General features: G+C 40.9%; 3 protein-coding genes and 1 non-coding gene across 9 annotated transcripts in view; 2 read left to right on the forward strand and 2 right to left on the reverse strand.

The window, feature by feature from the left end:
• The first annotated feature begins 717 nt into the window (after positions 1-717).
• Positions 718-13,061, forward strand: sh3d19 (SH3 domain containing 19). 4 transcript variants are annotated; one of them, XM_026360028.1, is made up of 21 exons: positions 718-924; positions 5,520-5,556; positions 6,100-6,140; positions 6,318-6,357; positions 6,725-6,848; positions 7,126-7,318; positions 7,398-8,417; positions 9,024-9,137; positions 9,242-9,345; positions 9,723-9,763; positions 9,856-10,054; positions 10,148-10,216; positions 10,345-10,482; positions 10,590-10,662; positions 10,840-10,970; positions 11,042-11,100; positions 11,183-11,421; positions 11,879-11,913; positions 12,067-12,250; positions 12,533-12,636; positions 12,734-13,061. In XM_026360028.1, exons 1-21 carry the CDS (start codon positions 843-845, stop codon positions 12,842-12,844), a joined length of 3,138 nt encoding a protein of 1,045 aa, XP_026215813.1. In that variant the 5' UTR covers positions 718-842; the 3' UTR covers positions 12,845-13,061. The 4 variants fall into 4 exon arrangements, with proteins under 4 accessions (XP_026215813.1, XP_026215812.1, XP_026215814.1 ...); XM_026360027.1 differs by having other exon boundaries at positions 719-924; positions 12,530-12,636; XM_026360029.1 differs by having other exon boundaries at positions 719-924; positions 11,183-11,412; positions 12,530-12,636.
• A 382-nt stretch (positions 13,062-13,443) lies between these two features.
• On the reverse strand, positions 13,444-16,813 carry rps3a (ribosomal protein S3A). The gene is made up of 6 exons (XM_026360032.1): positions 16,714-16,813; positions 15,926-16,029; positions 15,308-15,495; positions 14,222-14,430; positions 13,942-14,051; positions 13,444-13,611 (listed from the first exon to the last, which is right to left on the reverse strand). The coding sequence occupies exons 1-6, from the start codon at positions 16,773-16,775 to the stop codon at positions 13,484-13,486; spliced, it is 801 nt and encodes a 266-aa protein (XP_026215817.1). The 5' UTR covers positions 16,776-16,813; the 3' UTR covers positions 13,444-13,483.
• On the reverse strand, positions 13,800-13,870 carry LOC113162705. The gene has a single exon (XR_003298844.1). It is a non-coding gene; the product is annotated as a small nucleolar RNA SNORD73 (small nucleolar RNA).
• A 3,237-nt stretch (positions 16,814-20,050) lies between the features above and the next one.
• Positions 20,051-23,883, forward strand: part of lrba (LPS responsive beige-like anchor protein) — a 160,660-nt gene continuing 156,827 nt past the window's right edge. For 2 of the 3 annotated variants that reach the window (XM_026359538.1, XM_026359539.1), the window contains exon 1: positions 20,052-20,869. In XM_026359538.1, the coding sequence (XP_026215323.1) occupies positions 20,699-20,869 (171 nt within the window). In that variant the 5' untranslated portion in view covers positions 20,052-20,698. Of the gene's footprint in view, positions 20,870-23,883 lie in introns of all 3 variants that reach the window. The other variant, XM_026359540.1, reaches the window with a different exon arrangement.

A 23,883-nucleotide genomic window follows, 5' to 3' on the forward strand; every position in this document is an offset into this window, starting at 1 on the left:
ACGAAGGTTGTATGATGTTTCCAGAAAGCACCAACATTAACAAACATTAAACCTTAAAACCCAGATTTAAGGTGAATAAAAGAGTCTATTTGAGTCTTTAAAGTCTTTTGAGCAACAACTAATTTCCTTAAGAGGTCCTGAAAATGTGAACTTTGGATTTACCAGTTTAAAAATGAGTCTGCAGCGACACCTAGTGGAGGAGCAGTCCAGTCGCACCTTTCTCACAGGGACAGCTGAACTCACAGAGTCTTTGCAGATGTTTGTGCATCAGTTTTAAGGTGGAGTCACATTAACAATTCTGAAGACACCTTAAGGTACTTTAAGAAATCACTACACATGTATTTCTAAATAATCCACTTCTCTGGTGACAGTTTTGGTCTCTGTCCTTTGTCGGTTATGTGTGTGTGATAATGATGCCACACCTGTACTCACTGAATCATCCTAAGTGACAAATAATAGGCTACTAAAATAAATAAATCAAAAAGTCTGTGGGAATAAAAAAGAAACTTTCATTTGGTGTCAGTAAAGTTTCTGAAGAATAAAGATTTGGAGTCGAGGCATATCTCTCTGTGTGAACAGAGGAGCACAGACTAGATCCTCAAGTTAAAGTAGGAGCTGTCGGTGGGTTCGTGCTGCGGGGGTCCGGACAGTGAGTGGCACCACCTCCACCTCCACCTCCACCCACTGCGGGACAGAGTCAGCGCTGCTGTGCGCAGGACACACTCCACTTTCCAGCTCACCGGGCAGCATCTGATGTTGTGTCGACCGTGTAAACACACGACAGAGCAACAAGACTCTCGAGTGTCTGGACTTTATTTCCTCTTTTTTCGTTGTAAGTCCTGATGGCTGAATCCCGACGGGAGGAGGACGGAGAGCTGGAGCGCAGAGATGTGCGCGACGTGCGGAGCAGAAGCCAGACAACAGGTAGGCTGCGTTTGGGAATGTGACAGTCCCAGTTTGGTTTACATAACGGTTTAAAGGATCTCAGCTGGGTTCTGTTATTAAAATGCTGCAGATGATTATTAGTAACTTATGTGATATCTTTCCCATTCCTTTGTTTCCCAGTCATTTTACTATGAAACTCAATTAACAAGCTGTGAGTTACCACACCTGAGTTTTTATTGATGTGTGGCTCTGACTTAAACCAGATTTGGTTAAAATTAATTATCTGTACTGTGTGAAATACACAACTTGGCCAAGACTTGAAGTTATTGAAAGATGAATGGAAATTAATAGAGTCTGGAGCAGAATGAAGATAAACATCACATTTGAATGAAAGTGTTTGTTAAATCTCAGTGAAATAATCATTATGTTCTAAAATCTTTAACAGCTGTTAGAAGACACAACATATTAGACTTCAGCTGAAACACACGGAGCTGCCACCTTATTACATCATTTACCTTTCCCGTCAACCACCTTGTCATTACAGAAACTTGGGTCAACCTGTGTCATTTGCTGTTGAGGAAAGGAAACAACTCTTCATCCTTTTATTCTTAGCCTGCTCACACTCTTCTAATGGCAGATCTGACCCTATGATTTAATAAACAAACTTTATTTCTGGCATCAGAGCACAAAACCCTGTTTTATACATTGTTGTTCAGAAGGAGGATCCACGTTAGTTTGCTTTGTTCCTTGTTTTTCTCAGCAACACGTCGGTAAGACAGCGCTCAAACTCCCCTGTTACATTCGATATCAGCTCACACTACACCCCCACCACCACCACCCAAACCACACCCTCACCCCACCGTTTGCCTGAATGGGAATTCCTGTCAGGCTCTGTCCGGACAAGCTGCTGCGTCATGAACAAGCTGCTTTCTGTACTTGAGGCTCTTTTATCGTTCTTTCAAAATAATAGTTCAGTGCCTCACATAGATCCTGACACTTCCCACCGTGAATCACTCATTTGCATTGACACCATCTAATCATCTCTGACTGAAGGTCCACATCAGCTGCTGACATTGTGTTATTCACACATGACACCATCATCTGTCACCCTCACTCTGTCATGTTTTTCAAGAGTGAGGCCAAATCTGTTTGGCCCAGTCTGCTGTTAACAACAAAGGCTTTCCTGGATTGTTTTCCTGTTGACATTTTGACACATTAATTTATCAGTGTTGTTTATGGCAGCATGTTGAAGATACCCTGCTAAATACAGAACAACACATTCACACAGAGTTTAGTCAGCAAACTCGCTCACGCCGGCTGGAAAAGGTCAAAGTTGGAGTCAGAGTGAAGTTAAACCATCCATCAAACTCCATCTGATTCTAAATGCTTCTTGACTTGTAAGGCGTTTTAGGTGGCGTAGCACGGCAGCGGTAGGTTGTTTTTCTTGCCTTCCCTTTGTTGCCAGCTATTTCACCACCTGCTCTGTGACTGCTGCTGTTGTGCTCAGCAATGTCAGCATGTGTTCAAGTGAGAGTGCAGCTGTGCAGGGAAGCCTTTCCTGCTGACTTCTGCATCTTCCTCCTGCGCTTGTGGTTTCATCTCAGCTGTGAGCGGGCTACAAAGAGCTGTACACTTTTCATATAGTCACAAACTTCTTCTTAAGTTAATCGCTCTCTGTCATGTAGGGTTTTGAGTTGTTTTAGCTGTGTGGTTAGAATTAGAATGAGAAGTAAATATACTACAGGAAGAAAAAAATATATTTCTATTTCTCCAGTACTTTCTTAGTTTAGCATGATAACACTTGCGTCCATGGAAAACATCCATTCATTCATCAGATATCCTAACCGCTTTCAATCTAAAGGGACGCGAGAGTGTCGGGGCCTATGGCAGCTGTCATTGGCCGAGACCATGGTAAACATTATAACTCCTCAACAGTTTGTGAGTCAATGGTTTCATAGTAAGTGGCGTCATTCGTGTAAATATGAAATCTAACCAGCATAAATAGCTCTCTGAATTTTGAAAGGTCTTAATCCAACATATATATTTTAATTGTCTTATAGTGTTTGATTCAGATACTGTGGCACGGTACAGTACATTCAGCTCTGAATGTGTTGACCTATCTGGAACTGTGCCATCAGCCTGCATTAATCTGAAAAATCTGACATAACCTGTAACCTGTGATATTCCCACACTCACAATCAGGATCCAATCTAGGACTGTGTCTTCTGAATCTATATGTTTCAGCTCTTTTATCTGAGCAAAGAGAGAAATGTAGTTATAATGTTTAACTGGGAATTCATCTAGTTTCTGTCATATTTGCACTGTCTCAAACGTTTTATTATAGCAAAATGAATTCCCTCCTCAATGTAATACAAGAAATGCATCTATAAATACTATAGGTAAAATGCTTGAGTAGACTTGAAGCCTTTAACCTGTAACTTAATAGGAAAACGACAGTGATGATGCAGTGTTTTGTGACACAACCACCACTTCCTGATTGACCACATTCCAATTCATCAGATTGGCCAAGTAAACATAGGAGAGCTGAGGTATGATAGGGTCCGCCCTCTCTGCTTTTTGTTTGTTTTTTTTTTTGTGACTGCTAGCTTCAAGTTCGTTGTCACACTCACTCCGTGGACCAGGAAGGAGGGTCTTAACAGAAATATCCTGCCGGAGATTTAATATTGAACTCATCAGCAGGTAGGGGCACCTCTGAATGGCACCATGCAGGAGACATGTTGAGGAGGAAAGACAATCACACCAACTGTGTCTTTATGATCTGTATCTACAAAGTGGTCGTGATAATAATGTACCAGAATTTAAAACTTCGTCAGACAGTAAAATCCCATTCAGTGGATGTCCGGCAGGTCCTTTCTCACATGTTGTCACAGTGTAACTTAATGCAGGAGCACTAACGGATAACAAGTAACAGGTGTGACGGGGGTTTTAGGTCAGAGGCACTGACAACAATACTGACAACCACCTGTGCCACGCTTGTTTTCTCCTTCAGTGACAGATATGAGGGAACAGGTTACATTTACTATTTAACCGGCTGCTCATGACTGGACTGAAATGTGGAATCTACTTTTCTTTTTTTTTTACCTCTTTTACCACGTTTTGTTTGAGTAAGGTGAAATTCAGGCTCAAATAGGAAACAATATGATCAAATGCTTCACATTCTTCAGGAACGTTTGATGTTAACATAACATTTTCTTCAGGAATTAGTGTTCAGCAAGTTCAGTTATATAGTGTCTCATTCTTGTGGGCTCATGATCTGCTGCAGTGTCTGTTATTTGTCTGTCTGCTGTATGCAAATAAGGAGATTAAATCAACATTCATGAAACATAAAAACCATGGATGGCACAGCATTTCTCACATATCATTTCTCACAGCATGATTGCACAATAATCTTCATATGTTTAGATTTAGACGTGTAGATTGAAAAGCATCAACACGTTGACTTCAGACTAACTGGCTGATCAAGGTTTAATTGCTAAACCTGCTACCGAGGGTTGGGTTCTTGTATTTCTTGTTTGTACAGTCCTGTCCATGAGGTGTAGCAAATAGTATTTGAGATGAAACAATGGCGTAAAGTATATTGCGAAGCTCAGTCCTCTTATAAAATGAAAAGTTGAATTGGCTGGCTACAGTTTATTCCATATTTACTTCTCGTAGCCATGTTGGCTGCGTTTAACCTGGTGTGTGTGTGTGTGTGTTTACATGTTCGACATCAATCAGCTGGTTACATTATACAGAATATTTATACCCTGCAGTTCAGATGTTTGGGCTCACATTAAAACCTCCATGTTTTTTTAAAAGATGAGCAGATTTTTAAATTGATGAGAAAAACATATAGTGAATAACTTTCACAGCAGTTTTTTCTAATGGAATATCTACAGAGGCCCATAATCAGCAAAGTCTGTCAATTGAAAAAGCTAACCGATCATTAGAAAACCTTTTTCAAATTATGTTAGTACAGCTTATATGACCCTAAATGTTTGGACTGTAGTGTTTGATCCTCCAAGTCTAGAGGCCCCATATTTACTGGACTTATTAAATACACTTTATAATTAATATCCGGTTTAAGGTTTAACTTGAAATCCCACAGAACACAGCTTTGTTCCACCAGTACCTGGTCAACTTGTCTGCACTGTCTTACTGTAATTCATTCAAATTGGCAGGGACAGTGTACAGTGCTATAATGTTCTTTCAGTACGAATATGAACAACTTGAAACATCCACAAAAAGTCAGCACACAATCAAGTGCAAAAATAAATGGTCATATCACCGTCCATTGTCAGGGGTGCTAAATTGAGATACAATGACATAATATCAAATTTAAACTAAGAGAAATGCAATTTGTGCAACTTGTCTCCCATAAATACAGTTGATCACTGAGTACAAACCTCCTCTGTCATTAGTAATCAACGTAAGGAAGATAACGTACCATACAGTTTCAGAAGGAAATATTGTAATTCACTTAGTATGGCTGTTTTATGGTAACATTTTAATAAGAGAAGACAAAAGCAGACAGTCCCCATGTGGTCATTCTGCCTTTATCCATGTGACCCCATTGAGTGGCCTAACTTCTTATGGCATTGATAAACCTGTCACCTGTCTCTGTTCCTCTACAGATCACCCTGAAAGAAAGGCAGAGCATCTCCATTCCTGGTATGTCCTTTCTTATTGAACTGATCTTTTGCACACTGACTACCTGAAGTTGTAGCTGTTAACTGGTTTGATCAAACCTGTACGTGTTGCTGGAAACGGAGCACTATCCCTTTAAAAGTCAGATCTGCTGATGGTGATGTTGTGAATGGACCAAACAATACAATGATCTATCCTCACTGTGTAGCAGAGAGAAGGTCAGCACAGGGGTGATTACAACACACAGCTTTTGTTGTTGTTGTTTACAGACATCGAGTAAACCTACAGTCTCATAACTTACCTTTTGTAGAAAGATCGTAGAAACACACCGTTTGTAATAGCAGTATTGATTGTTTTAATAATGGTTCAAGAAACACGTGTTTTTATGTTTTTAAGCTAGGTGGATTTCAACCAAACCAGCGATGTGCACTGTTGCCATTGTTCTCCACTAATATCTAGTCCTAAAAATTAGCACCTTTTGCAATACAGGAAGTTTATTTTGTGACATAAAGTGCTCTTCTCGTACGTAGACTCCATTAATGTGATTCCTGTTCTGCTGTTTTTCAGTCAAGGACCTCTGTCTTCTATACGAGCTGCTATTAAACGAAGTAAGTTTCTAAAAAATGAGCATGTATGATATTTTACAATACATAAATGATTTATTCCATAATAAAGGTATGGTTTGACAAAATCAGAAACATAAAAAGGAAGTGAGGACATGTCAGTGTAAATTTAATTGCTGCATGTAAAGTTTATATCATGTTTTCTTTTCTTCTTCACTTTAGCAAGAACAATTTCTCAGGGTGACCAAACCAGAGACAGAAGGTAAATTAACATCCAGGTCATGTTTACTTCTCTTTTATGTTGACTGAAATGCATACATACAGAAAATTCTGTTCAATTAAGAAAAACCCACAATGGTCACTGAAATAACTTGAAATAATTAATAATAAACAAAAATTAGGTCATGAAAATCAGACATTGTTTTTAAGTTGTGGTTAAACAGAAGATTTTAACTAAACTACAAAAGCAATGTCTGATTTTTATAATTTTATAATATAATTTTAATACATTTATATTAATTCTTATATTTGTCAGTTCAAGTTATGTCAGTGTCCATTGTGGGTTTTTATTTTTTTATCTGAAAGGTATTTTCTTTGTCTTTATATTGTTTTTATGGTTTATTTTCCAGGCGTCCCGAGATCACCATTGTCTCAGCAGAACCTCTGGCCAGTAACAACTGGTTCCCAGGAACCTCTGTGGTTTTTGCTCCTTCTCAGTCTAGTTGGTCTGCAGGCACCCAGACTGTCTCCCAGGTAGTCTTCTTTGTATGAGCCATATTTTCTAGGTGTGTCATCATTTTGGGTAAAAGAAAAAATACATAACAAGTCAGGATTTTTAAGCATGGACAAAGGCTTCAAATGTCAGAGAGCCCCTGTTGACGGAATATAAGTGGATGGTTTTACCTTAACTGCAGTCATAGACCTCCCCCCATTTGCTAAAACGCAGATTATTAAAAACCCCTACTGAGGACAGGACTTATTATAATATATGCGTCAGTAATGTGTGCATGTGTGTGAACACCTCTCTCAGCCCCCACCATCCTATGACCAGGTGATCCAAGAGAAGACTCAGGAAGAGCACACTGTCAAGCCCACAGCAGCCCCCCGTCGGTCCACCTGCACCACCACAAGTGCCACACAGACTGATCCTGTCAAGGAAGACCCCAACTCAGCTGTCCCACAGTGCACTGTTGCTCCACAGACTGCGGTGAAACGACCTGCTGGTGAGGAGTATATGACATCTGTGAATGTGTTAGTTAAAGTTTCAGCTCCACATGTTGATTCCTTGAATTTTGTTTCCAGGTAAAAAGCCCCAAAAACCACCAAGGCCATCACTCCCCAAACTAGTAGACAGAGAAGTAGTCGCAGAAACTCCCACTGACAGGAAGGCTGGAACAAATACAACAGCATCCACAACGAATGAGGGCCAGAATGACTCAAAGCCAGATGTAAAACAACTCAGTCAATCAGATTCCACGAACACTTGCACCAGATCTGTTACTGTACACTGGGATATTCCTACCACTGCGCCCAATGAAACTCCCTCTTCTTCAGACTCAAAACCAAGTCAATGTCCCATTCCACTTCCTCGCATAAAATCCAGAAAGCAGCCAATTAAAGAGGAAGTAAACAACCAGATTTTGGTCAAGCTTGCTGATAACAGTGACAATATTCAATCTGATCCACAGGAGATCTCCACAAACGAGTATTTAAAGGAGTTGTTGGAGGTCTTCAGTGGAGAAAACGAGTGTGAGGCAAAGTGTGGAATTGTTAACCAATCAGACGAGGCCTCTCAAGGTGAAGATGCTGTTGGAGAGATGAGCGCCAACAACGGTCAACGTAATATCTGGGCCAGGATCCAGGCTTTTGAGAACCAGGGAAGCACTGACGAGGGAAATGCTGCTGAACAGGCCAAACCAGAACTTCCATCCAGGAAGCCTTCCATCAGACCTCCAGTTGCAGCTAAACCCTCTGTAGCTTTTAAACCTCAGGTTAACAACCTTATAGATAGTTACAGTCAAAACACATCACCCGCAAATGTACCCCAAATCCCTGTACTGGGCCCCAGACCTCAGCCCTCTAGGAAACCTGGTGGATCGTCAATAAAAGAGGAGCTGGAGGCTTTACACAGCAAGGCGGCCCTTACAAACAAAATCTCTCCTGTACTGACCAAAGCAAACAGCATCTATGAAGCGGAAACCTCCACAGCTCCTACACCTCCAGCGAATCCTTTTAAGGACCCTCTGAAACCCAACCTTAATATAAACAACCACAACTCGGCCTCCTTGTTCACTGAGAATGAGTATATGAACACTCTAACAGGTATGTCGCTTTGTGGTGAGTGAGATGGAATATATTGCTCGGTAGGAATGCTTGGGGATATTTATAATGTCCGCCAACATAAATGCCTTGTTTTATCATTATAATGGGCATTTATTTATAGATACACCATCAAAACTACACTCAAAAACAACAGGTAGCACCATTATTATTATAGCACTATAGTTAAGTTTATCCAACTTAATATTTAGATCAACTTGAATATTTTAAGTTTTGATATCAACAAAGAAGTGTGTGAATAAAAACATCCAGCACAGCAGCAATGTTTATTCAATTAGCTTAGCTTAGCATGAAGACTAGACGTTTCCAAAGTTCACTCACCACAAATAGTTGTTTTGTTCATTTCTGTTTGTTTACAGATTAAACAAATGAGATACTAGCTGATTTATTAGCTTTAGGGGTGTTGGCTGGCTCTACTCCCAGTCTTTGTGAAAAGCTGGATAACACTTAGTCTACATAAAAATAATTAGTATTTCCCAGTGTTCAGGATCAAAACTGCCATACTAAAGTTGTTTTATTTTATGAACTGTGAACAAAAATGAAACGGTAAATGGAATAAATGTTATAATGTCCGATGTCTCTGTTTAGATCATTTTCCAGTCAAGCCCCAGCATTATGTGGACAGTAATGGAGGCTCTTTCGCCAGACAGAGTATAACAAAGAGACCAACAACTATTAGGGTCACCGGTAAAACGGGTTCATGTGAGTCTAGTAACACTAATACTTTCTATCAATCCGTGTCTGTATGTACTACTGTTAAGATAACGTAACACTACTACTCATACAACGCCTGTATTGATTCTCAGTCACAGATAATTTTCTGGAGAATCCTCCACCTCTCCCTACTCACAAGCCTGTAGGCTCCCTGCTGAACCAGAAACAGAGCCCAGCACCCACCCTCTCCTTCCAGGTGAGCTTTCCACAACACAGTGCAGCTACAAAGCTTTCAGGTTCACATTTCTTCCTCACAGTGCCTTTGTTCTTTAACCTTAGTCTTTACTCAGGTGTTAGTAGAGCTACCTAGAAACTATGATGCTGTGCATTTTGAATCCAGAAAGTATCTTTCAGTTGGGTTGACTGTCCGACATGTTGCTCACCTGCTTGATTTCCTCTGCCTTCCACAAACAAAGAAGCTATTGTGCCCCAGTGAGCACAGTGCCTGCTGTTGAGCTGGAGCTTACTCTGGCTGAATGCTATGTGTTGTTGCCTGGTTTCTGTGGTTTCCACTGCTCTCAAGTGTGTTACTACGTCTGTCGGTGTCTAATAAAACTGCACAATCTTCTGCAGGACCCTTTCCAATTTGGCCCAGAGCCATCACTGCCACCTCGGTAAGTGAGGAGAAGAAGAATCAAGCTTATAACGTTGGTGCACTTTACAAAAAGGCTGTTTTACTCAACTCGATGATGGTGTTATGCTTCAGGAGGACCAAAACCCTCCCACCTCGTCCATCTCCAGCCAAACCAGGACCTGGAAGACCTCCCCCACCAACCCTGCAGGCCACAGGTCGATCCCTCTCAGTACCATGGGAGACTTCACCTAAACCCCAGATGCCCCCGAGGAAAGGACCTATCTTGCCTCCAAGGCCCAAGCCAGGCCACCGGCTCTACAACAAATACATTGTGAGAGAGCTCCCACTGTATGTTTGAGTGCTTTAATTAAGTGTCAAATCCCACTTTATGAGCACCTCTGTGACTTTTGCTTTCCACCCCCAGCTTGAACTTCCCCATGGAATTGCAGCCGTTGATTATAATGGGAGCAACACAGGAGAGCTGTCATTTCAGGTGACATGACTACTTCTGTCAACTTACACGTTTCCACATAAGCGTGCTGTTCTTCATACATGACAGTCCATTTTCAGGCGTCATTTCCACACAGCTGGATCTGATACCTTTTGTTATCTTGTAAATAGAAAAACGAAGTGCTTCTGCTGCTAGAGGAGACTGACCGCAGCACATTTGAGTGTCAAGTTGGAGACACCAGAGGCCGAGTGCACAAGTCTCGCATGAAGGTCATAACTCCGCTCGGTTCAGACGTGTTCCTGCCACAGGTAACATGTTCTTCTTTAAAAAGTAAACACAGATTATTGATGCCTGAGCATCCTTTACTGAGCAGTGGGATCATACATTAACCTTTAACTGTCTTTTCTCTCTACAGGGTGCCGGTTCTGCAGCTTCTGGTGGAGACGGTTATGGGAAAAGAGTACAGGTCATACATGACTTTAGTCCAGGTGAGTCATCGGCTTGTTTAAAACCAAACCCCTATCACTGACTGAGACACAAACACATGAAAACAAGATAGTTATAATATTAATTCATTGAGTTGTTTTTGTTGGTAGTTGTTGTTTTGTGTAGGTTTGGTTTATTTTGATACCACTGAACAGCTGATGTGTATTTTCTGCACAAAGCCGGTCCAGGAGAGCTGGAACTGAGAGCAGGAGATGTAGTGACCATGGTGGAGCAAGTGGACAATGAGTGGTACAAAGGCACCTGCAGGGGATCTACTGGTTTCTTCCCCATCAGTTACGTCAAACCTCTGGTAAGTTTAACTATGGAAAGTTCTTACTACTGATCTGAATCAAAGAAATTAATTATCAATTTTCTATTTAGTCAGATTCACCAAAATCTCTGCCAAAGAGGAAACCAAAACCACCACCTGCAACGATCAGGTAGAGTTTCTCCGTCATAAGATCCTGAATTAAATGAACCTCGTCATTCATAATGTTGTAAATGATTTTGTGTTCTGTGTAGTGGTCCGCGGTGTGTGGCAAGGTTCGACTTTGAGGGGGAGCACAGCGACGAGCTGTCGTTCTCTGAGGGCGATGTGATCCAGCTGAAGGAGTACATGGGAGAAGACTGGGCGAGGGGAAAGCTGGGCGTCTTAACTGGAATCTTCCCTCTTAACTTTGTGGAAATCATTGAAGATCTGCCTCCACCTCCCAGTCAGCAGCAGACACAGCCCTCCAGGAGAGCACTGCCCGGTATGATGAGTCAGTTTGTTCTTTCATTTTGTCCCTATCTGGATCTCAAGAGCAAGTGACTTGAATTGTATTTACTTATGAGACATCAACATGTTATCTTTGCCTTCCATGATCCAAACTAAACAGTGGCTGAGTCGCTCAGTGAGAAGCCTTTGTCCGTCATTTTCCTCTATGGCATGCCAGGAATTCGTGTTCCTGTTTCTCTTTCATTAAACGGCTGTATACAAAAGGGCTCAGCTGTGAAGTTGAAGCCTCAACTCACTCTGCTGTTTAGTAATAAAATTCAAAGGTCAGGACTTTAGTCTCTGCAACACTTAACCAACCTATAAATGGGTTTTGTACTTTATAATGTAAAATGTCCCCCAGGCTGCTAAATCACTTAAATCAATTAATGTGTTTGTTTGGTCCCTGACAGGATGTTGCTTTCCCTCCTCTTTAATAACTTGGATATCTTTTTGCCCCACAGGTATGGTTGCTTCTCCAAGTGCACATCCTGCTGAGGTAACATAAGCAGTAGAATCAGTAAAGATGATTTTATAGGTCTTCTACAGTTGAATATTGTGCTGGTGTACTTATGAATACTTGATAGACTTTTTTATTTTTGAATTTTAATCAGTCAGTATCATCTCTCCTGTTGTCCTGCTCGCTCTGTAGGCATCTAATTCCAGCGAGGACTGGGTGGTGGCTCTGTATGATTATGCTGGAAAGTCAGACGACGATCTCTCCATTGAGCAGGGCGACTATATCCTGCTCATCCAGCATTTGGATTCTGACTGGAGCTATGGCAGGCTCAACGGCAGAGAGGGCATGTTCCCCAGGTCTTATGTGGAGAGCACAGGTATGAAGAACTCACAATGTTGTTCCATCACTGAACTCAGCATCAGGGGTTGTCTCACAGTGCTGCTATGTGGTTCGTAAACTATAGTCTGTGATTTCTGGATTATTTCTCATCTCTGAAACCAAAGCTGGAGCTATAGTTACAATATTAGTGGCACATGGGTTGATGCTACTCACTTAATAGTTACATCACATGCTTCACAGCCTAGATTTGTGATTAATTAAACATAATGTATGTAATTATTCATTAGTTCCCCGTCTGTCACTATGTTTTCCTCAGCAGGTCCACCGTCATGTGACAACCAGCAGAATGAACCAGCTAGTGGTGGGAGAGCCAGGGCTCTGTATAACTTTAATTCAGACTGTGATGAGGAGCTCACTCTGCAGGTAGAGATTTTGCTTTTCCCGTCACAAATCCATTGGAAGAGAAGTATTAAAGCACTATTCTTTATTAAACAACCTTTCATTACATTCTCTGTCACAGGTTGGGGATATTATTACTAATTTGGAGTCCATTGATGAAGAATGGTTCTTGGGTGAACTGAGGGGGAAGAAGGGCCTTGTTCCTAAAAACTATGTGCAGGTACTGGGATGACGAGACGTGGCCTTCAGCACAACACAAAGGACACCATTTGTCGACCAGTGCTTTCACCAGTCTAACGTATAACTGCCTTTTAACTGGAATGCAGTATTTCATCTTAAGCATTAAAGTGTTTACTGAATAAGTTCGTTATAAAGCTGGCTGATAATGTAAGTTCAGAGTTTGGAATTACAGGCTGGCTGTACAGTAGATTAAATGTATATTTGCACCATCTTGTGGCTTGTTTCAATTTATGTTACAGCACCACCACGACAATCTACACATTACTTTTAATGTTTTGCTTCAGCATGATTTGCTCAATTGATTGTATGAAATTTAATTTAATAAATTGGTATAAATAAGAGCACTCCATTTTTGCTATATTTGAAGTACTAACCCAAAACCAGTTTACCAGTTTCATTTCTGTAGGACAATTCCGTTTTGGAGCTTATTTCCTAAACACCGAATGACACATCCAGACGTGTTTTGACTTACAGCGCCAAAATTGACTTATATATTAGGCATCAAAGATAAGTTTAATTTAAAGGTTCGTGTATGTGCTATTAGTGTCTGCACAAAAACATAAGCTGAACAAAAAAACAACATACAAACTATCAGTAATTTACATTTTTTATTAAATCTGTCAAGGTGTCTTTAGACCGTCTCCTGGATGGGGGGCTCATAGCCGTCAGCCCTCTCCACCTTGGCTCCAGTGTCATCACCAGATGCCTTTGTAGCACTGGCAGCACCACCCTCACCATGGAGCTCCATCAGTTTGCCCACTGCAACAGAAGACACAGCTTGACTTAATAGATCTTACGTAAGACATTTCACTTCAAAATTGGTCACTGATGGCAAACTTTCATCTAGGACCTTCTCCACTATATTAAAGACTTCACACTCAAGCAGAGTTACTCAGTCTGCAAATATATGACTTGATCGCTGAAACTAAAGCATTTTCATTCGAGGGAACGTCAGCTGATCTCAATGGATAGTAATCAGGCGATCATATGGGACCGAAACAGTTTGTCATCATGTGTTCCCTCAAGAACAAATATTTAAAAACAGCACTCAACAGTATGAGTACATCCAGTGTAAGCTGCTTTACTTACACTCAAACTTGGGCTTCTTCAGCATCTTGACCTTGCGGACGTACACATCATGTAGAGGGTAGATGGACTGGCAGGCCTTCTCAATGTCCTTGCCAACACTGTCAGGGATCCTGGAACATGACATTATACAACACATTAATCCAAAATATAAAGGAGGTCATAAACAGAGAGATGAACATTTCAGAGATGACAGTTTCTAATGACCTGACACTGTTTAGTGGCCACTCATCCAAAGATGTTTAAACCATTGGACACATGTAGGAGGAACAACATTACTTACAGTTTGTTGACGACTTCCTTTAGGTCGTTGGTCTGAACTTCACGGGTCATGATTTCCATCATCTTCTTGCGGATCTGGCGGACCTGCTGGTGCTGGGCATAGGAGGTCTTTCTGATCTGGTTGGTGCGTTTCTTTGTGAAACCCACACAAAACAGACGTAGAAGGTAGCCGTCGGTGGTCTTCACATCTACATGGGCTTCAATCATGGTCTGAGTAGAAAGAACATATCGATCCCAATTAGTTAAATTTCATCCCAGTAGTCTTACACCACCGACTTTGCATTTGTGATGGACACGGTTCCCTTAAAACAATTCTGTCCTTATTAAGCATATTTCATGACATCTTTTACCAGAGAGCAGTTACATTCATGTCACATTAGGTCACACAGAGCCACACTGCCTTTGTGTTTCATGATTAGAAAAAAAGCTGTGTGCAAATCTGTCCGGAATATCACGGCATCTGAGAGAAGCTCTTCTTTGCACATTGAACTGAAATAAAAATTAGACCTTTTGGGTTTGTTTCTTGACATTTTTGGGCCTTTAGTGAAGTCACCTCAACTAACCAGTCATGCAGTTTTCTAGAAAAATCACAAATTTAATTTAGAAGCTCATCTGTGCAAACTGTATTATCTAGAATTTTCTAATGCTAGTGTAGTTGATCATCTTGCACCTGAAGTAGACACTTCAGACAACATTCATTGAGTCGAACGTAAGGACAGGAGACCTGGCTAAAAAGGTATGACTTTTATCACAGTCCAATATCTAAATGGTAATTTTTTTTTTTTTTAAAGTACTGTAAAATTAAACCAAACTTGGAACCTAGCTAATTTAGACTGTATCTAATGTGAAACATTACCAAACAGTAACAACATAAAACCCTAAAATCTCTATTGTTCACCTGAGACTGTATATCTTTAAGATAAACTGAGGTCAATCAATATACCCATCCCTGGTCCAAGTATTCATATACACTGACCCTCCAGTCACAACTTAACTGTCACTGTTCCTTAAAATCAACTAATCTTAGGTGTAATTGGGTGAAACACGTATAACATTCTATACTAGTCATAATAACTTAAAAATTTACCTGCCACTTCTTGACCATGGAGCACATCTTGTCGCGGGTCAGGTCCATGCCATGGAAGTTTGTGAGGCAGTTCTTGCCCTGAACATCTTCAGTGATGAGTTTGAACTTACGGAAGGCCACCTCATCATTCTGCAGGTCAGCAAGGCTCACCTCAAACACACGTCCCTTAAGACCGTCAGAGGCGATTCCTGGTTTGTTCAGAGAAACATGTACAAGTTAGAAAACAAAACAATGACACCATTTTAACACCAAGTACGTCTAAAGATCTAACCATGTCACCATTATTAAAGAGTATTTAGAGCATGATCCTAAATATCAATTATTTTACTAAGTGGACGCCACATCCAGTGAGTGACACAGTAACTTGTCACAGTTAGTAGGCAGCTGCTATATTAGTGGTTTGGTTCCTGGTTCCTCCAGACCACATGTTGAATCCTTAAACAAAACACTGAACTCCAAGATGCTCATCTTGTGTTAGAGTGTAACTTTAAGTTTCTTTAGACAAAAGCATGTGCCAAATCTGCTAAATGTAGCTCGTCATCTACTGGCGTCCTGTGCAGACCGTTTCATCTTATTGCTCATATACTCACACTAAGATTTTATACTGTGCTAACTTACTGGTTCCCTGAGTCCTGGTGACCAAGGTCTTGCCAAGATTGCGGATGTTGAACATAGCTGGTGCCTTGACATCATACCAGTCCTTCTTGGAGAAGGGGTCCACACTGAAGAAGAGGGAAGAACACTTATTAACTAATAAATTTATGACACAGTAAGCAAGTAAAATGCATAAACATTCATCTAAAACACTGCGGGGGTGAACAGAGGGATTGTGAGCTGGAGAGGCCAGGTCGCTGCTCACAAGCCGGTTAAGCATGCACAGCATACGATAATGCTTAGGTTAGCAAGCACCATAAAGGACATCATTCTGCCGAAGAACCCGGGCTATGTCCTACAATTTTCTAACGATAGACATACTGACTATATAGTCAGTCTGTTCATTTAAATCGCTGTTGACGGTAAAAATGTGACCCTTAGCTACATTTGACTGCCATGTTGAATGGTAAGCTCTGCTAAATTCATGCTAACACTTGGTAGCTTTTAGCTAAAAATGTTACTGGCTCTCAGTGAATGAACTCCTTTAACACCTTAACTCCCTCAGTTAGCACGCTGAGAAACCTTAAACGCCATCTAATTCTTAGTCAACTTAATTATAACATTAATTAATTAATTATAACACAGCATGTTACAGCTCCATCAAGCGCCACAGAGGACGACGACAAGACCAACTCTGGCCCTGTCCTATCTATGTAAAATCGGCTTCATCCTTCACACTTCTTATACTGAACTGATATCAGTGGAAAGGTCTAAGCCTGATTAATGCAACCATATGTGAATTTTCTACTTACATCTTCTTTTTGGCACCTTTTTTGCCGCCTTTGGTCAGCCTCTTATTCTTGCCGACTGCCATGTTGGCTACAGGGAGTGAAAGAGGAGGAAATAGGAAATACCGCGAGAATTAAAGAGACGAACCAAAATCGTGGGATTTGTCTTTTCTCGCGAGTCTTTGTTGGCTCGTTTTGCGCCCTCTGCTGGACAGTTGAAGCTACGGGCACCATGAAGTCATAAATATTACTCGAATAAACAACTTTCACTGTGCTGCTGATGGAAGTATAAATGCAGGTAAAATATTTAAAATAAATATGCAATTAAATTAAGAACATCTTTTAATTAAGAAACGAAAATAAATTATACATTTCAATACAAAGAATTAGTTAATTAGCCACAGATCACAAAAGGCCACACATCTTTAGGTCGTGAAAATAATCATTATTCTAATATAGTATACAGCATAATGCAAAATCCATTACAATAGGCTGACTACAATAGACAGTTATCCAAGCATACATCCATAGGGAATGAAATAAAGTTTGCACAGTAGATAGGTGCGTGGATGACTCAAATTACATAGGCCTGGTTGCATATTTATCTATATGTATTTCCTTGTTCCATGTATTGTTTAATTTGTAAATGTAGTGGGCCTATTTTAAATGAACTGACCTGGTAACTGTGCCATGGTGATACATGGATAAGAGAAAACTGATCACCCTGATCACTGAACAGGGTCAACCAGTCTCTATGTGTGTTAACACGTCACACAGGTGTGTTTAGCCTGTTATTCATTCACACTGTTATTTCAACAAAGGAAAGAATTTTGTCTGTTGATAAAATACACCCAGCTGGCAGTTTAGGTACACCTAACTAAAATGAATGCAGACTAGTAAAGATAATACTGTACCTGTAATAAATCCTCCCTTCATAAAAGGTGACAAAATTCAGGTTTTGATCAAGCTGTTTGTTTGATGTGTAGATTTAACTCACTTTGGAGTTTGTACTTGTGCTGAGCTATAAACAATGTATTGGCAGTATGTCATTTAGTTAGCAAGGTTTCTATCAATAGTCTTCTAAGTCATCTTCTTTTTACAATCTTTCTATATTTAATTGAAACTTCCTGCTTTACCATTTGCATCAAGATCATTATTTAGTTGTAGGTTTTAATGACACTTTTAACCTGTTTAGATTTTACTTTGTCGCTGTGCTTTTTAGCTGCTTTAAAGTGAATTTTGCAAGCTTTAATTAGACACATTCTGAGAATAAAGGTCTTGGCAAGTACTCCTTGATTTAACTTTTTTTTTAAACCCTAAATTATTAACAGAGATAGTCATCTTTAAGCTCAGATGATAGGAGTTTCAAAAAGAATGCCAGTATGATAGAAAAGAGAGAGAGAGATTGCAGTATAGCTTTGATATGCCACTCAAGTCTCATTATCCCTGTAGCTCTGAAGAGCCTATAATAAAAAGGCATGACTCATGTTCAATTCAAAGGTCAGTGAAAGTCTTATTTAAGGAAGTATATGTCTGGGCTGGAGTGAACAAGTCCACTGAGCTCAGGTCATCACATCAGACACAGGGCCTGTGTCTCATGGGTGGTGCTGCTGGCTTCCATGACTCCCAGGGTCCCCGAGGCCTCAGCTTCTCCACTTTACTGGCAGGTCAGGGGTAACAGTGACGCCAGCTGCATCTGTGGCAACAACAGTCATAGCTGCTCAGCCAAGCTGCACAGTAAATATGACGTTAGTAGGAGCAGAGAAAGAACAAGACTTGCATTGATATCACAATACATTACAGATTTATATGATGTATTTAATTTAGATTTTTTTTTTTTATCATCCACATAATAGATGTGGATCAAACAGGAGTCTCCCATCTATTCAGCTATGTAAACATCTCAAATGGGACAGGTTATTGGTGGTGATTTTAAAAGGGCAAAAAAGGCAAGCAAAGCACAGCTGTCACGTTGCTTTAATGTTTGGTGTTCATCGCCACGGGATGCAGATATCTGTCACTGTGCTGTTGTGCTGCAGAAAAGCAAAGTTACACGTGTCAAACCCATAGTTTCTTTATGTAGAAAACTGTGTTTGGCGCTTGTAAACATTTTAAATAACCTCAAGAAAGGTATTTATTTGTTATTTGTGGGATTTTTTAACCTGTTATAATATTATTATGGGTATTAGCCTATTATGCTTTAACAGTTGTTTTGTAATATATTGTAGGCAAACTGCTAGAAATGTGATATATCAAATTTCCTACTTACCATGAAAATCTCATTAGCTTTTATGCACATTCTGTCAGTTGCTTTTCCTACTTATATTTATACTACACAAAGTGACTTTGTACTGGTTTTGGGTCTATATTTAGGCAGTTTGTCTAGTTCTACTTGTTTTCTGTATGTTTGTGGTCATTACCGCCTTATCGTTTGTTTTGACTTTCTTATCTTAGTCTATTTTGCATCTCATTGTAGTCCTTTGATTGACTTTCCAACAAGAAATGTTATCAGTCATTTCACTCAGAGTTCCAGCAGGTCTGTGCAGTTCCAGGTATGGAAGGAATGACTTGTTTGAGAACTACACAAACTCAATATTCAAGTAAACGAGTACAAGTACTTGCCTAAAGGGTATCCCCTACAAGTAGAAATCATCCATCCATTATTGGCTTTTTCCTCGTAAGGGTTGCCTATGTCAGCTTACATAGAGATCACAGGTCTATCACACACACACTAACCTAACTACATGTCTTAGGACGATGGGAATGCACAGACAGAAAACAAACGTATTAAATAATTAAATAAAAGTGCAAAAATAAAAAGTGAAATACTCCACTTCCAATTTCTTTTCTCAAGTTGAAGTACCAACCTTACTGCAAGGACTACTCCAACAACCAAACAATGTTTTTATAACTGGAATGATTTTGATGCTGTTGATAACATAAATGTGCAATTTTAGTCCAGATTTATTGACAAATTTTATTGTTGAAAACTTGACCAAATGTGAAAAAGGTTATTCCTAATTAATACAGCAGCAGCAGTTATTAGTTGTTTGTATATATTTAGCGATCAAACAGATGTAATGCAGTAAGTAACTAACTTAAGTAAACTGTAGGCTTCTTGCTAGGACCCAGCAGCTTCCAGCAGGTGAGTGGAGCCACGGTGTCGGTGACGATCCTCCGCGGGTCGTGATGCTGGAGGAAGCTGGAGGAAGCTGGAGGAAGCTGGAGGACGCTGGAGGAAGCTGGAGGAAGCTGGAGGAAGCTGGAGCTACCTGAGCCGCACACCTGCCGCCGAGCGGAGCCCAGCCAGCTCCCCACTGCGCATGCTCCGCTCACTCAAGGGCTCCACTGTCATGGCGGTGCCGAGCTGAAGCTACCGGGGTAAATCAGGAAGAGGCAGCGGCGCAGCGGACTCAACGCTGACATTCACCAAGTCTGTGGAGTTCGCGGGGAGGACCGAGCGGACTTCTGTCCTTTATCGACTTGTACCGGAGCTGCAGGCGGACTCGCCCCCGTCCAGTTTGTGAGTTTTGGCTCGTGTGGAGCGCGCTGCCTGTCAACTGACAATAGCAACTTCCAGCGCAGAGCGGAGACGTAAAGTCACCGAATCCCCGTTTGTCATTTAACCCAGAAACGGGAGCAGAAGAGCCGGCTCCGTTTCACCTGCTTCCCTCCTCGTTACCCGCGGCTTTTATCGGCGTTAATCCGTCCGTCTGCTATCAAGTTACGGAGCACGGGGAGAGGAGTGAGACGGGGACATTTCCAGTCTGTCACCGAGCGACTCGTTCAATTAGCGCCTCGTCTGCCCACTTTCGAGGCTCCTTCGTGAAAACTGTTTTGGATGGGGAGGGAAACGTTTCGCTTGTGTGCCTGCAGACTGTCAACAACTCAGCTGAAGAGGAGATAGATCCCCTCCTTTCTCCTCCGACGTCGGCTGCACAGTCACCATTGGAGGTGAACAGGTGCCTTACCTGTGAACGCCACCTGTCCCGTCCTTTCTTCCGTAGCAATGGCTAGCGAGGCGCTTTCAGGTGGTGGAAAGGACGGGGGATCCGGCGCCATGGCGCTCAACCCCGGAGTACCCATCAGGGGAATCAAGATGAAATTCGCCGTGCTCGGTGGCCTGGTGGAAGTTGGGGAAGTTTCCAACCGAGACATTGTGGAGACGGTGTTCAACCTGGTAAGCTGATTATAGGAGCTCAGGACAGGCCTTAGATAGCACTGTCACGGTGTAGCAGCTGCTGACTGTGACATGGAAACGTTTAGACAAGACATCATTCACATTTGCATCGAAACGAGTTGATGGTCTTGCAACACTTTTGCAGCACTTAAAGAAAAAATTAGGTGTGGAGAGAGTTTGGCACCAGGTGTGTTTTGTTGCTTAACAGTGAACAGCCCACATAGGAAATGTGCCCTGAGTCACAGGTTCATTAACTTCTCTTTGGATGCCCTTATTACCTCTGTTTCCCTCATAATATATTATTGAAGTAGTGTGAACCAGCGAGTGCATCCATCCCCACACTCAGGCTTACATACTGGGTTTCACGGTTTCTCATGTGGTCTAAAGATTTCACTTTGAACTGAATGTATTCTTTGCCCTCGTGTCTGTTTTAATTGAATAAGACATGATGACCAGTGTCAGAATCATCATGGCAGAGAAGCTGTTGCAGCAGATCACTTGGTGCTTTTGGTGACATATCCAGGTCAGTCATAGTGTCTGTGCCTTATCTGTTTACCACCCGTTGATGTACTTATTGCTCTTTGGCTGCCAGAGTTGGGAAATGATTTTGCTGTGGCTAGATGTGAATGAATGAAACTGCCGGTAAGAGGGAAGTCTAAGGTGATGGGAGGGGAGAGCATGCTCAACTAGAATTTGGCTGATAGAGGGGAGCAGAGAGGAGAAGGTAGAACCTGCAAAACTGCTTTGTCACTGTGGCAACACAATGGAGCCGGGGAGGCTCATCCTCCATGTCTGTAGTCATGAAGTTAACTCCAACACCAACACCAACCCCCACAGTGTAGGCAACTGAATTGTAGTAGACCCTTCATGTCATAAAGCTGTAGCTCCACTAAACACAAAACTGTTTCTCGTTCTGACACACTACGTCTGCAACACAAAAACAAAAGTACAGGTCAAACGTGCTTTTGCACATTTGAACTGTAGCTACTGATACTACAACTACTTTATTTAGGGCTGCGCCAAACAAGTATTTTCAAGTACTGGTTAATGTTTTAGTCTATAAAATGTTAGAAAATGTGGAAAGAAATACCCCTGTGGCTCATACTTGAAATAGTTGTTGAATCATTTTCTTATTCTTTAGGAATGTTTCGGCTCTTGTGCGAAGATGCTAATTTTAATTGTTTACCAGCAGCAATTTCAGCTGTAGTAGCACCAACTTAGTGAGTGGTTCATGTTTGTTAAAGTGATTTTTTTTTTCTTTTTAAACGAGAAATGGTCTGTTTTAATAACACTTAAACATTGGCTAGAATTATTAGAGAGATACTGAATTTTTATGTCTCTGGCTGCAAAGCAGTAATTAATGAAAGACAAAGGAACCAATAGTTCTTCAGATTCATGAGGCAACAAATGTGAAATAAATATCCTTGAAACCACTATTGTTTTTAGCTGCCTAATCTCACAAGTGAAAGCTTTTAGTTCGTGGCCTACACGTTTTATTGTTTTTTTTTTTCTTTCTGAGTCTGAATCTGAGTTCCCACATATTTCAGGATGGAGTATTTTCTCTGTTTTTGGTAAAATTTAATTCTCAACCTTCCTCACTGCAAAAGAATTTTGAAAGATGTTACCAAAACAGTGGTTGTGATGACTCGTGACAAAACACCAGCATTCACTTATCTTAGGAAAAAAAACCCCAGCTCATTATGCTCCCTGTGCTTTTTGCCTGAAGTCAGGAACTTGTTAGATAGGGAAGAATAGTGTATCTCAAGTGTTTAGTTAAAAGAACTATCCCTCATGCCGTACTGGTTGGTTTTACACTTTCACCTTCCAGCAGTTACATGTGGTCCACACTAGCTAAATACAAGACGCTGCAGTCGACTGTATTTGTATCAGGTAAAAGTGAAAGTAAAGTTAAAAAAACCTGAAAACGAGGAGTTTCTACTTTATAATAACGCATGCAAATACAAATACTAGCAAAATGTCTTTTGAGGTAAAGACGCACACAACCACGACATGTTCTCTTACTCTGCTGCTTGTCATGGCCTGACGATCTCTGTCTGTCTAAAGCAGAGATAATAAACAGGAAGCTCTGAATTTTACAGCACATCTTCTGTAAATGAAATGTTTCTTTGAGGCATCAGATTCAAGCATAAGAAGGAGCATTAGACTTTATTTTTCTGACGAGTGACTCAAATAAACATCAGGTTTACACAACCTCCTTCAATAAACTTGCTGTAGAGGAGGCAGCATGTGGAGATGTAGAGTAGAGGTCCAATCAGCCAGAGAACTGAATACATGTGTGATTTTACCTAGTTACAGTATTTTTTTTACAGTTCTAGTTATTGCCACATCAATTTACTTTTTAAAAACATAAGTAAGCGCATAATTTTATACTGAGTCAGAGGCCTAATAATGTAATGAGGCTACTCCCAGTCGTACTAAGAACACAGCTCTACACTGTTTTCTATCTCACTGAAAAAAAGCTCTGAAACCATACGGCTTCAGATAAAACACTGGGTAACAGGTTCCAGCCCACAATATAGTACAGTGTGATTGTTTCACCGCACATAGGAACTGGTGACCAAATCTTGCAAACCAGAATAACCATGCTACTTGACCATGTGTCAAATATTAAGTTCAATGGTCATTGTTGCTTAAATCAGAGTGTGTCATGACTACTTGCCTCTGAGGAAGAATATCTAAATATCTGGGCCTCTTAGGCTTGGTAAATGTTTGACTTTCTGCACCAGTCACCCGTTTACTTCATATTGTAAGGCAGGTAGCACATAGTCAGCCTGTAAGTGGCTGCCCACAGATTTACAGGAAGCAGCATTGTTTTGGTTTTCCTGGTCTGGCTAACTGAAACAATACTTTGAAGCTGCAAGGAGCTGCAGAGTGGGGTATTCTCATTTTGGTTGTCTTCAACGAACACGAATGACTGATGTATCTGTGTTCTTTGATGTAATTTCCAGTCGTCACTGAAGCATGGTTAGCTGGTGAGAAGTTAGAGAGAGACG

Source organism: Anabas testudineus, chromosome 1 (assembly GCF_900324465.2).
Source record: "Anabas testudineus chromosome 1, fAnaTes1.2, whole genome shotgun sequence".
Lineage (NCBI taxonomy): Eukaryota > Metazoa > Chordata > Actinopteri > Anabantiformes > Anabantidae > Anabas > Anabas testudineus.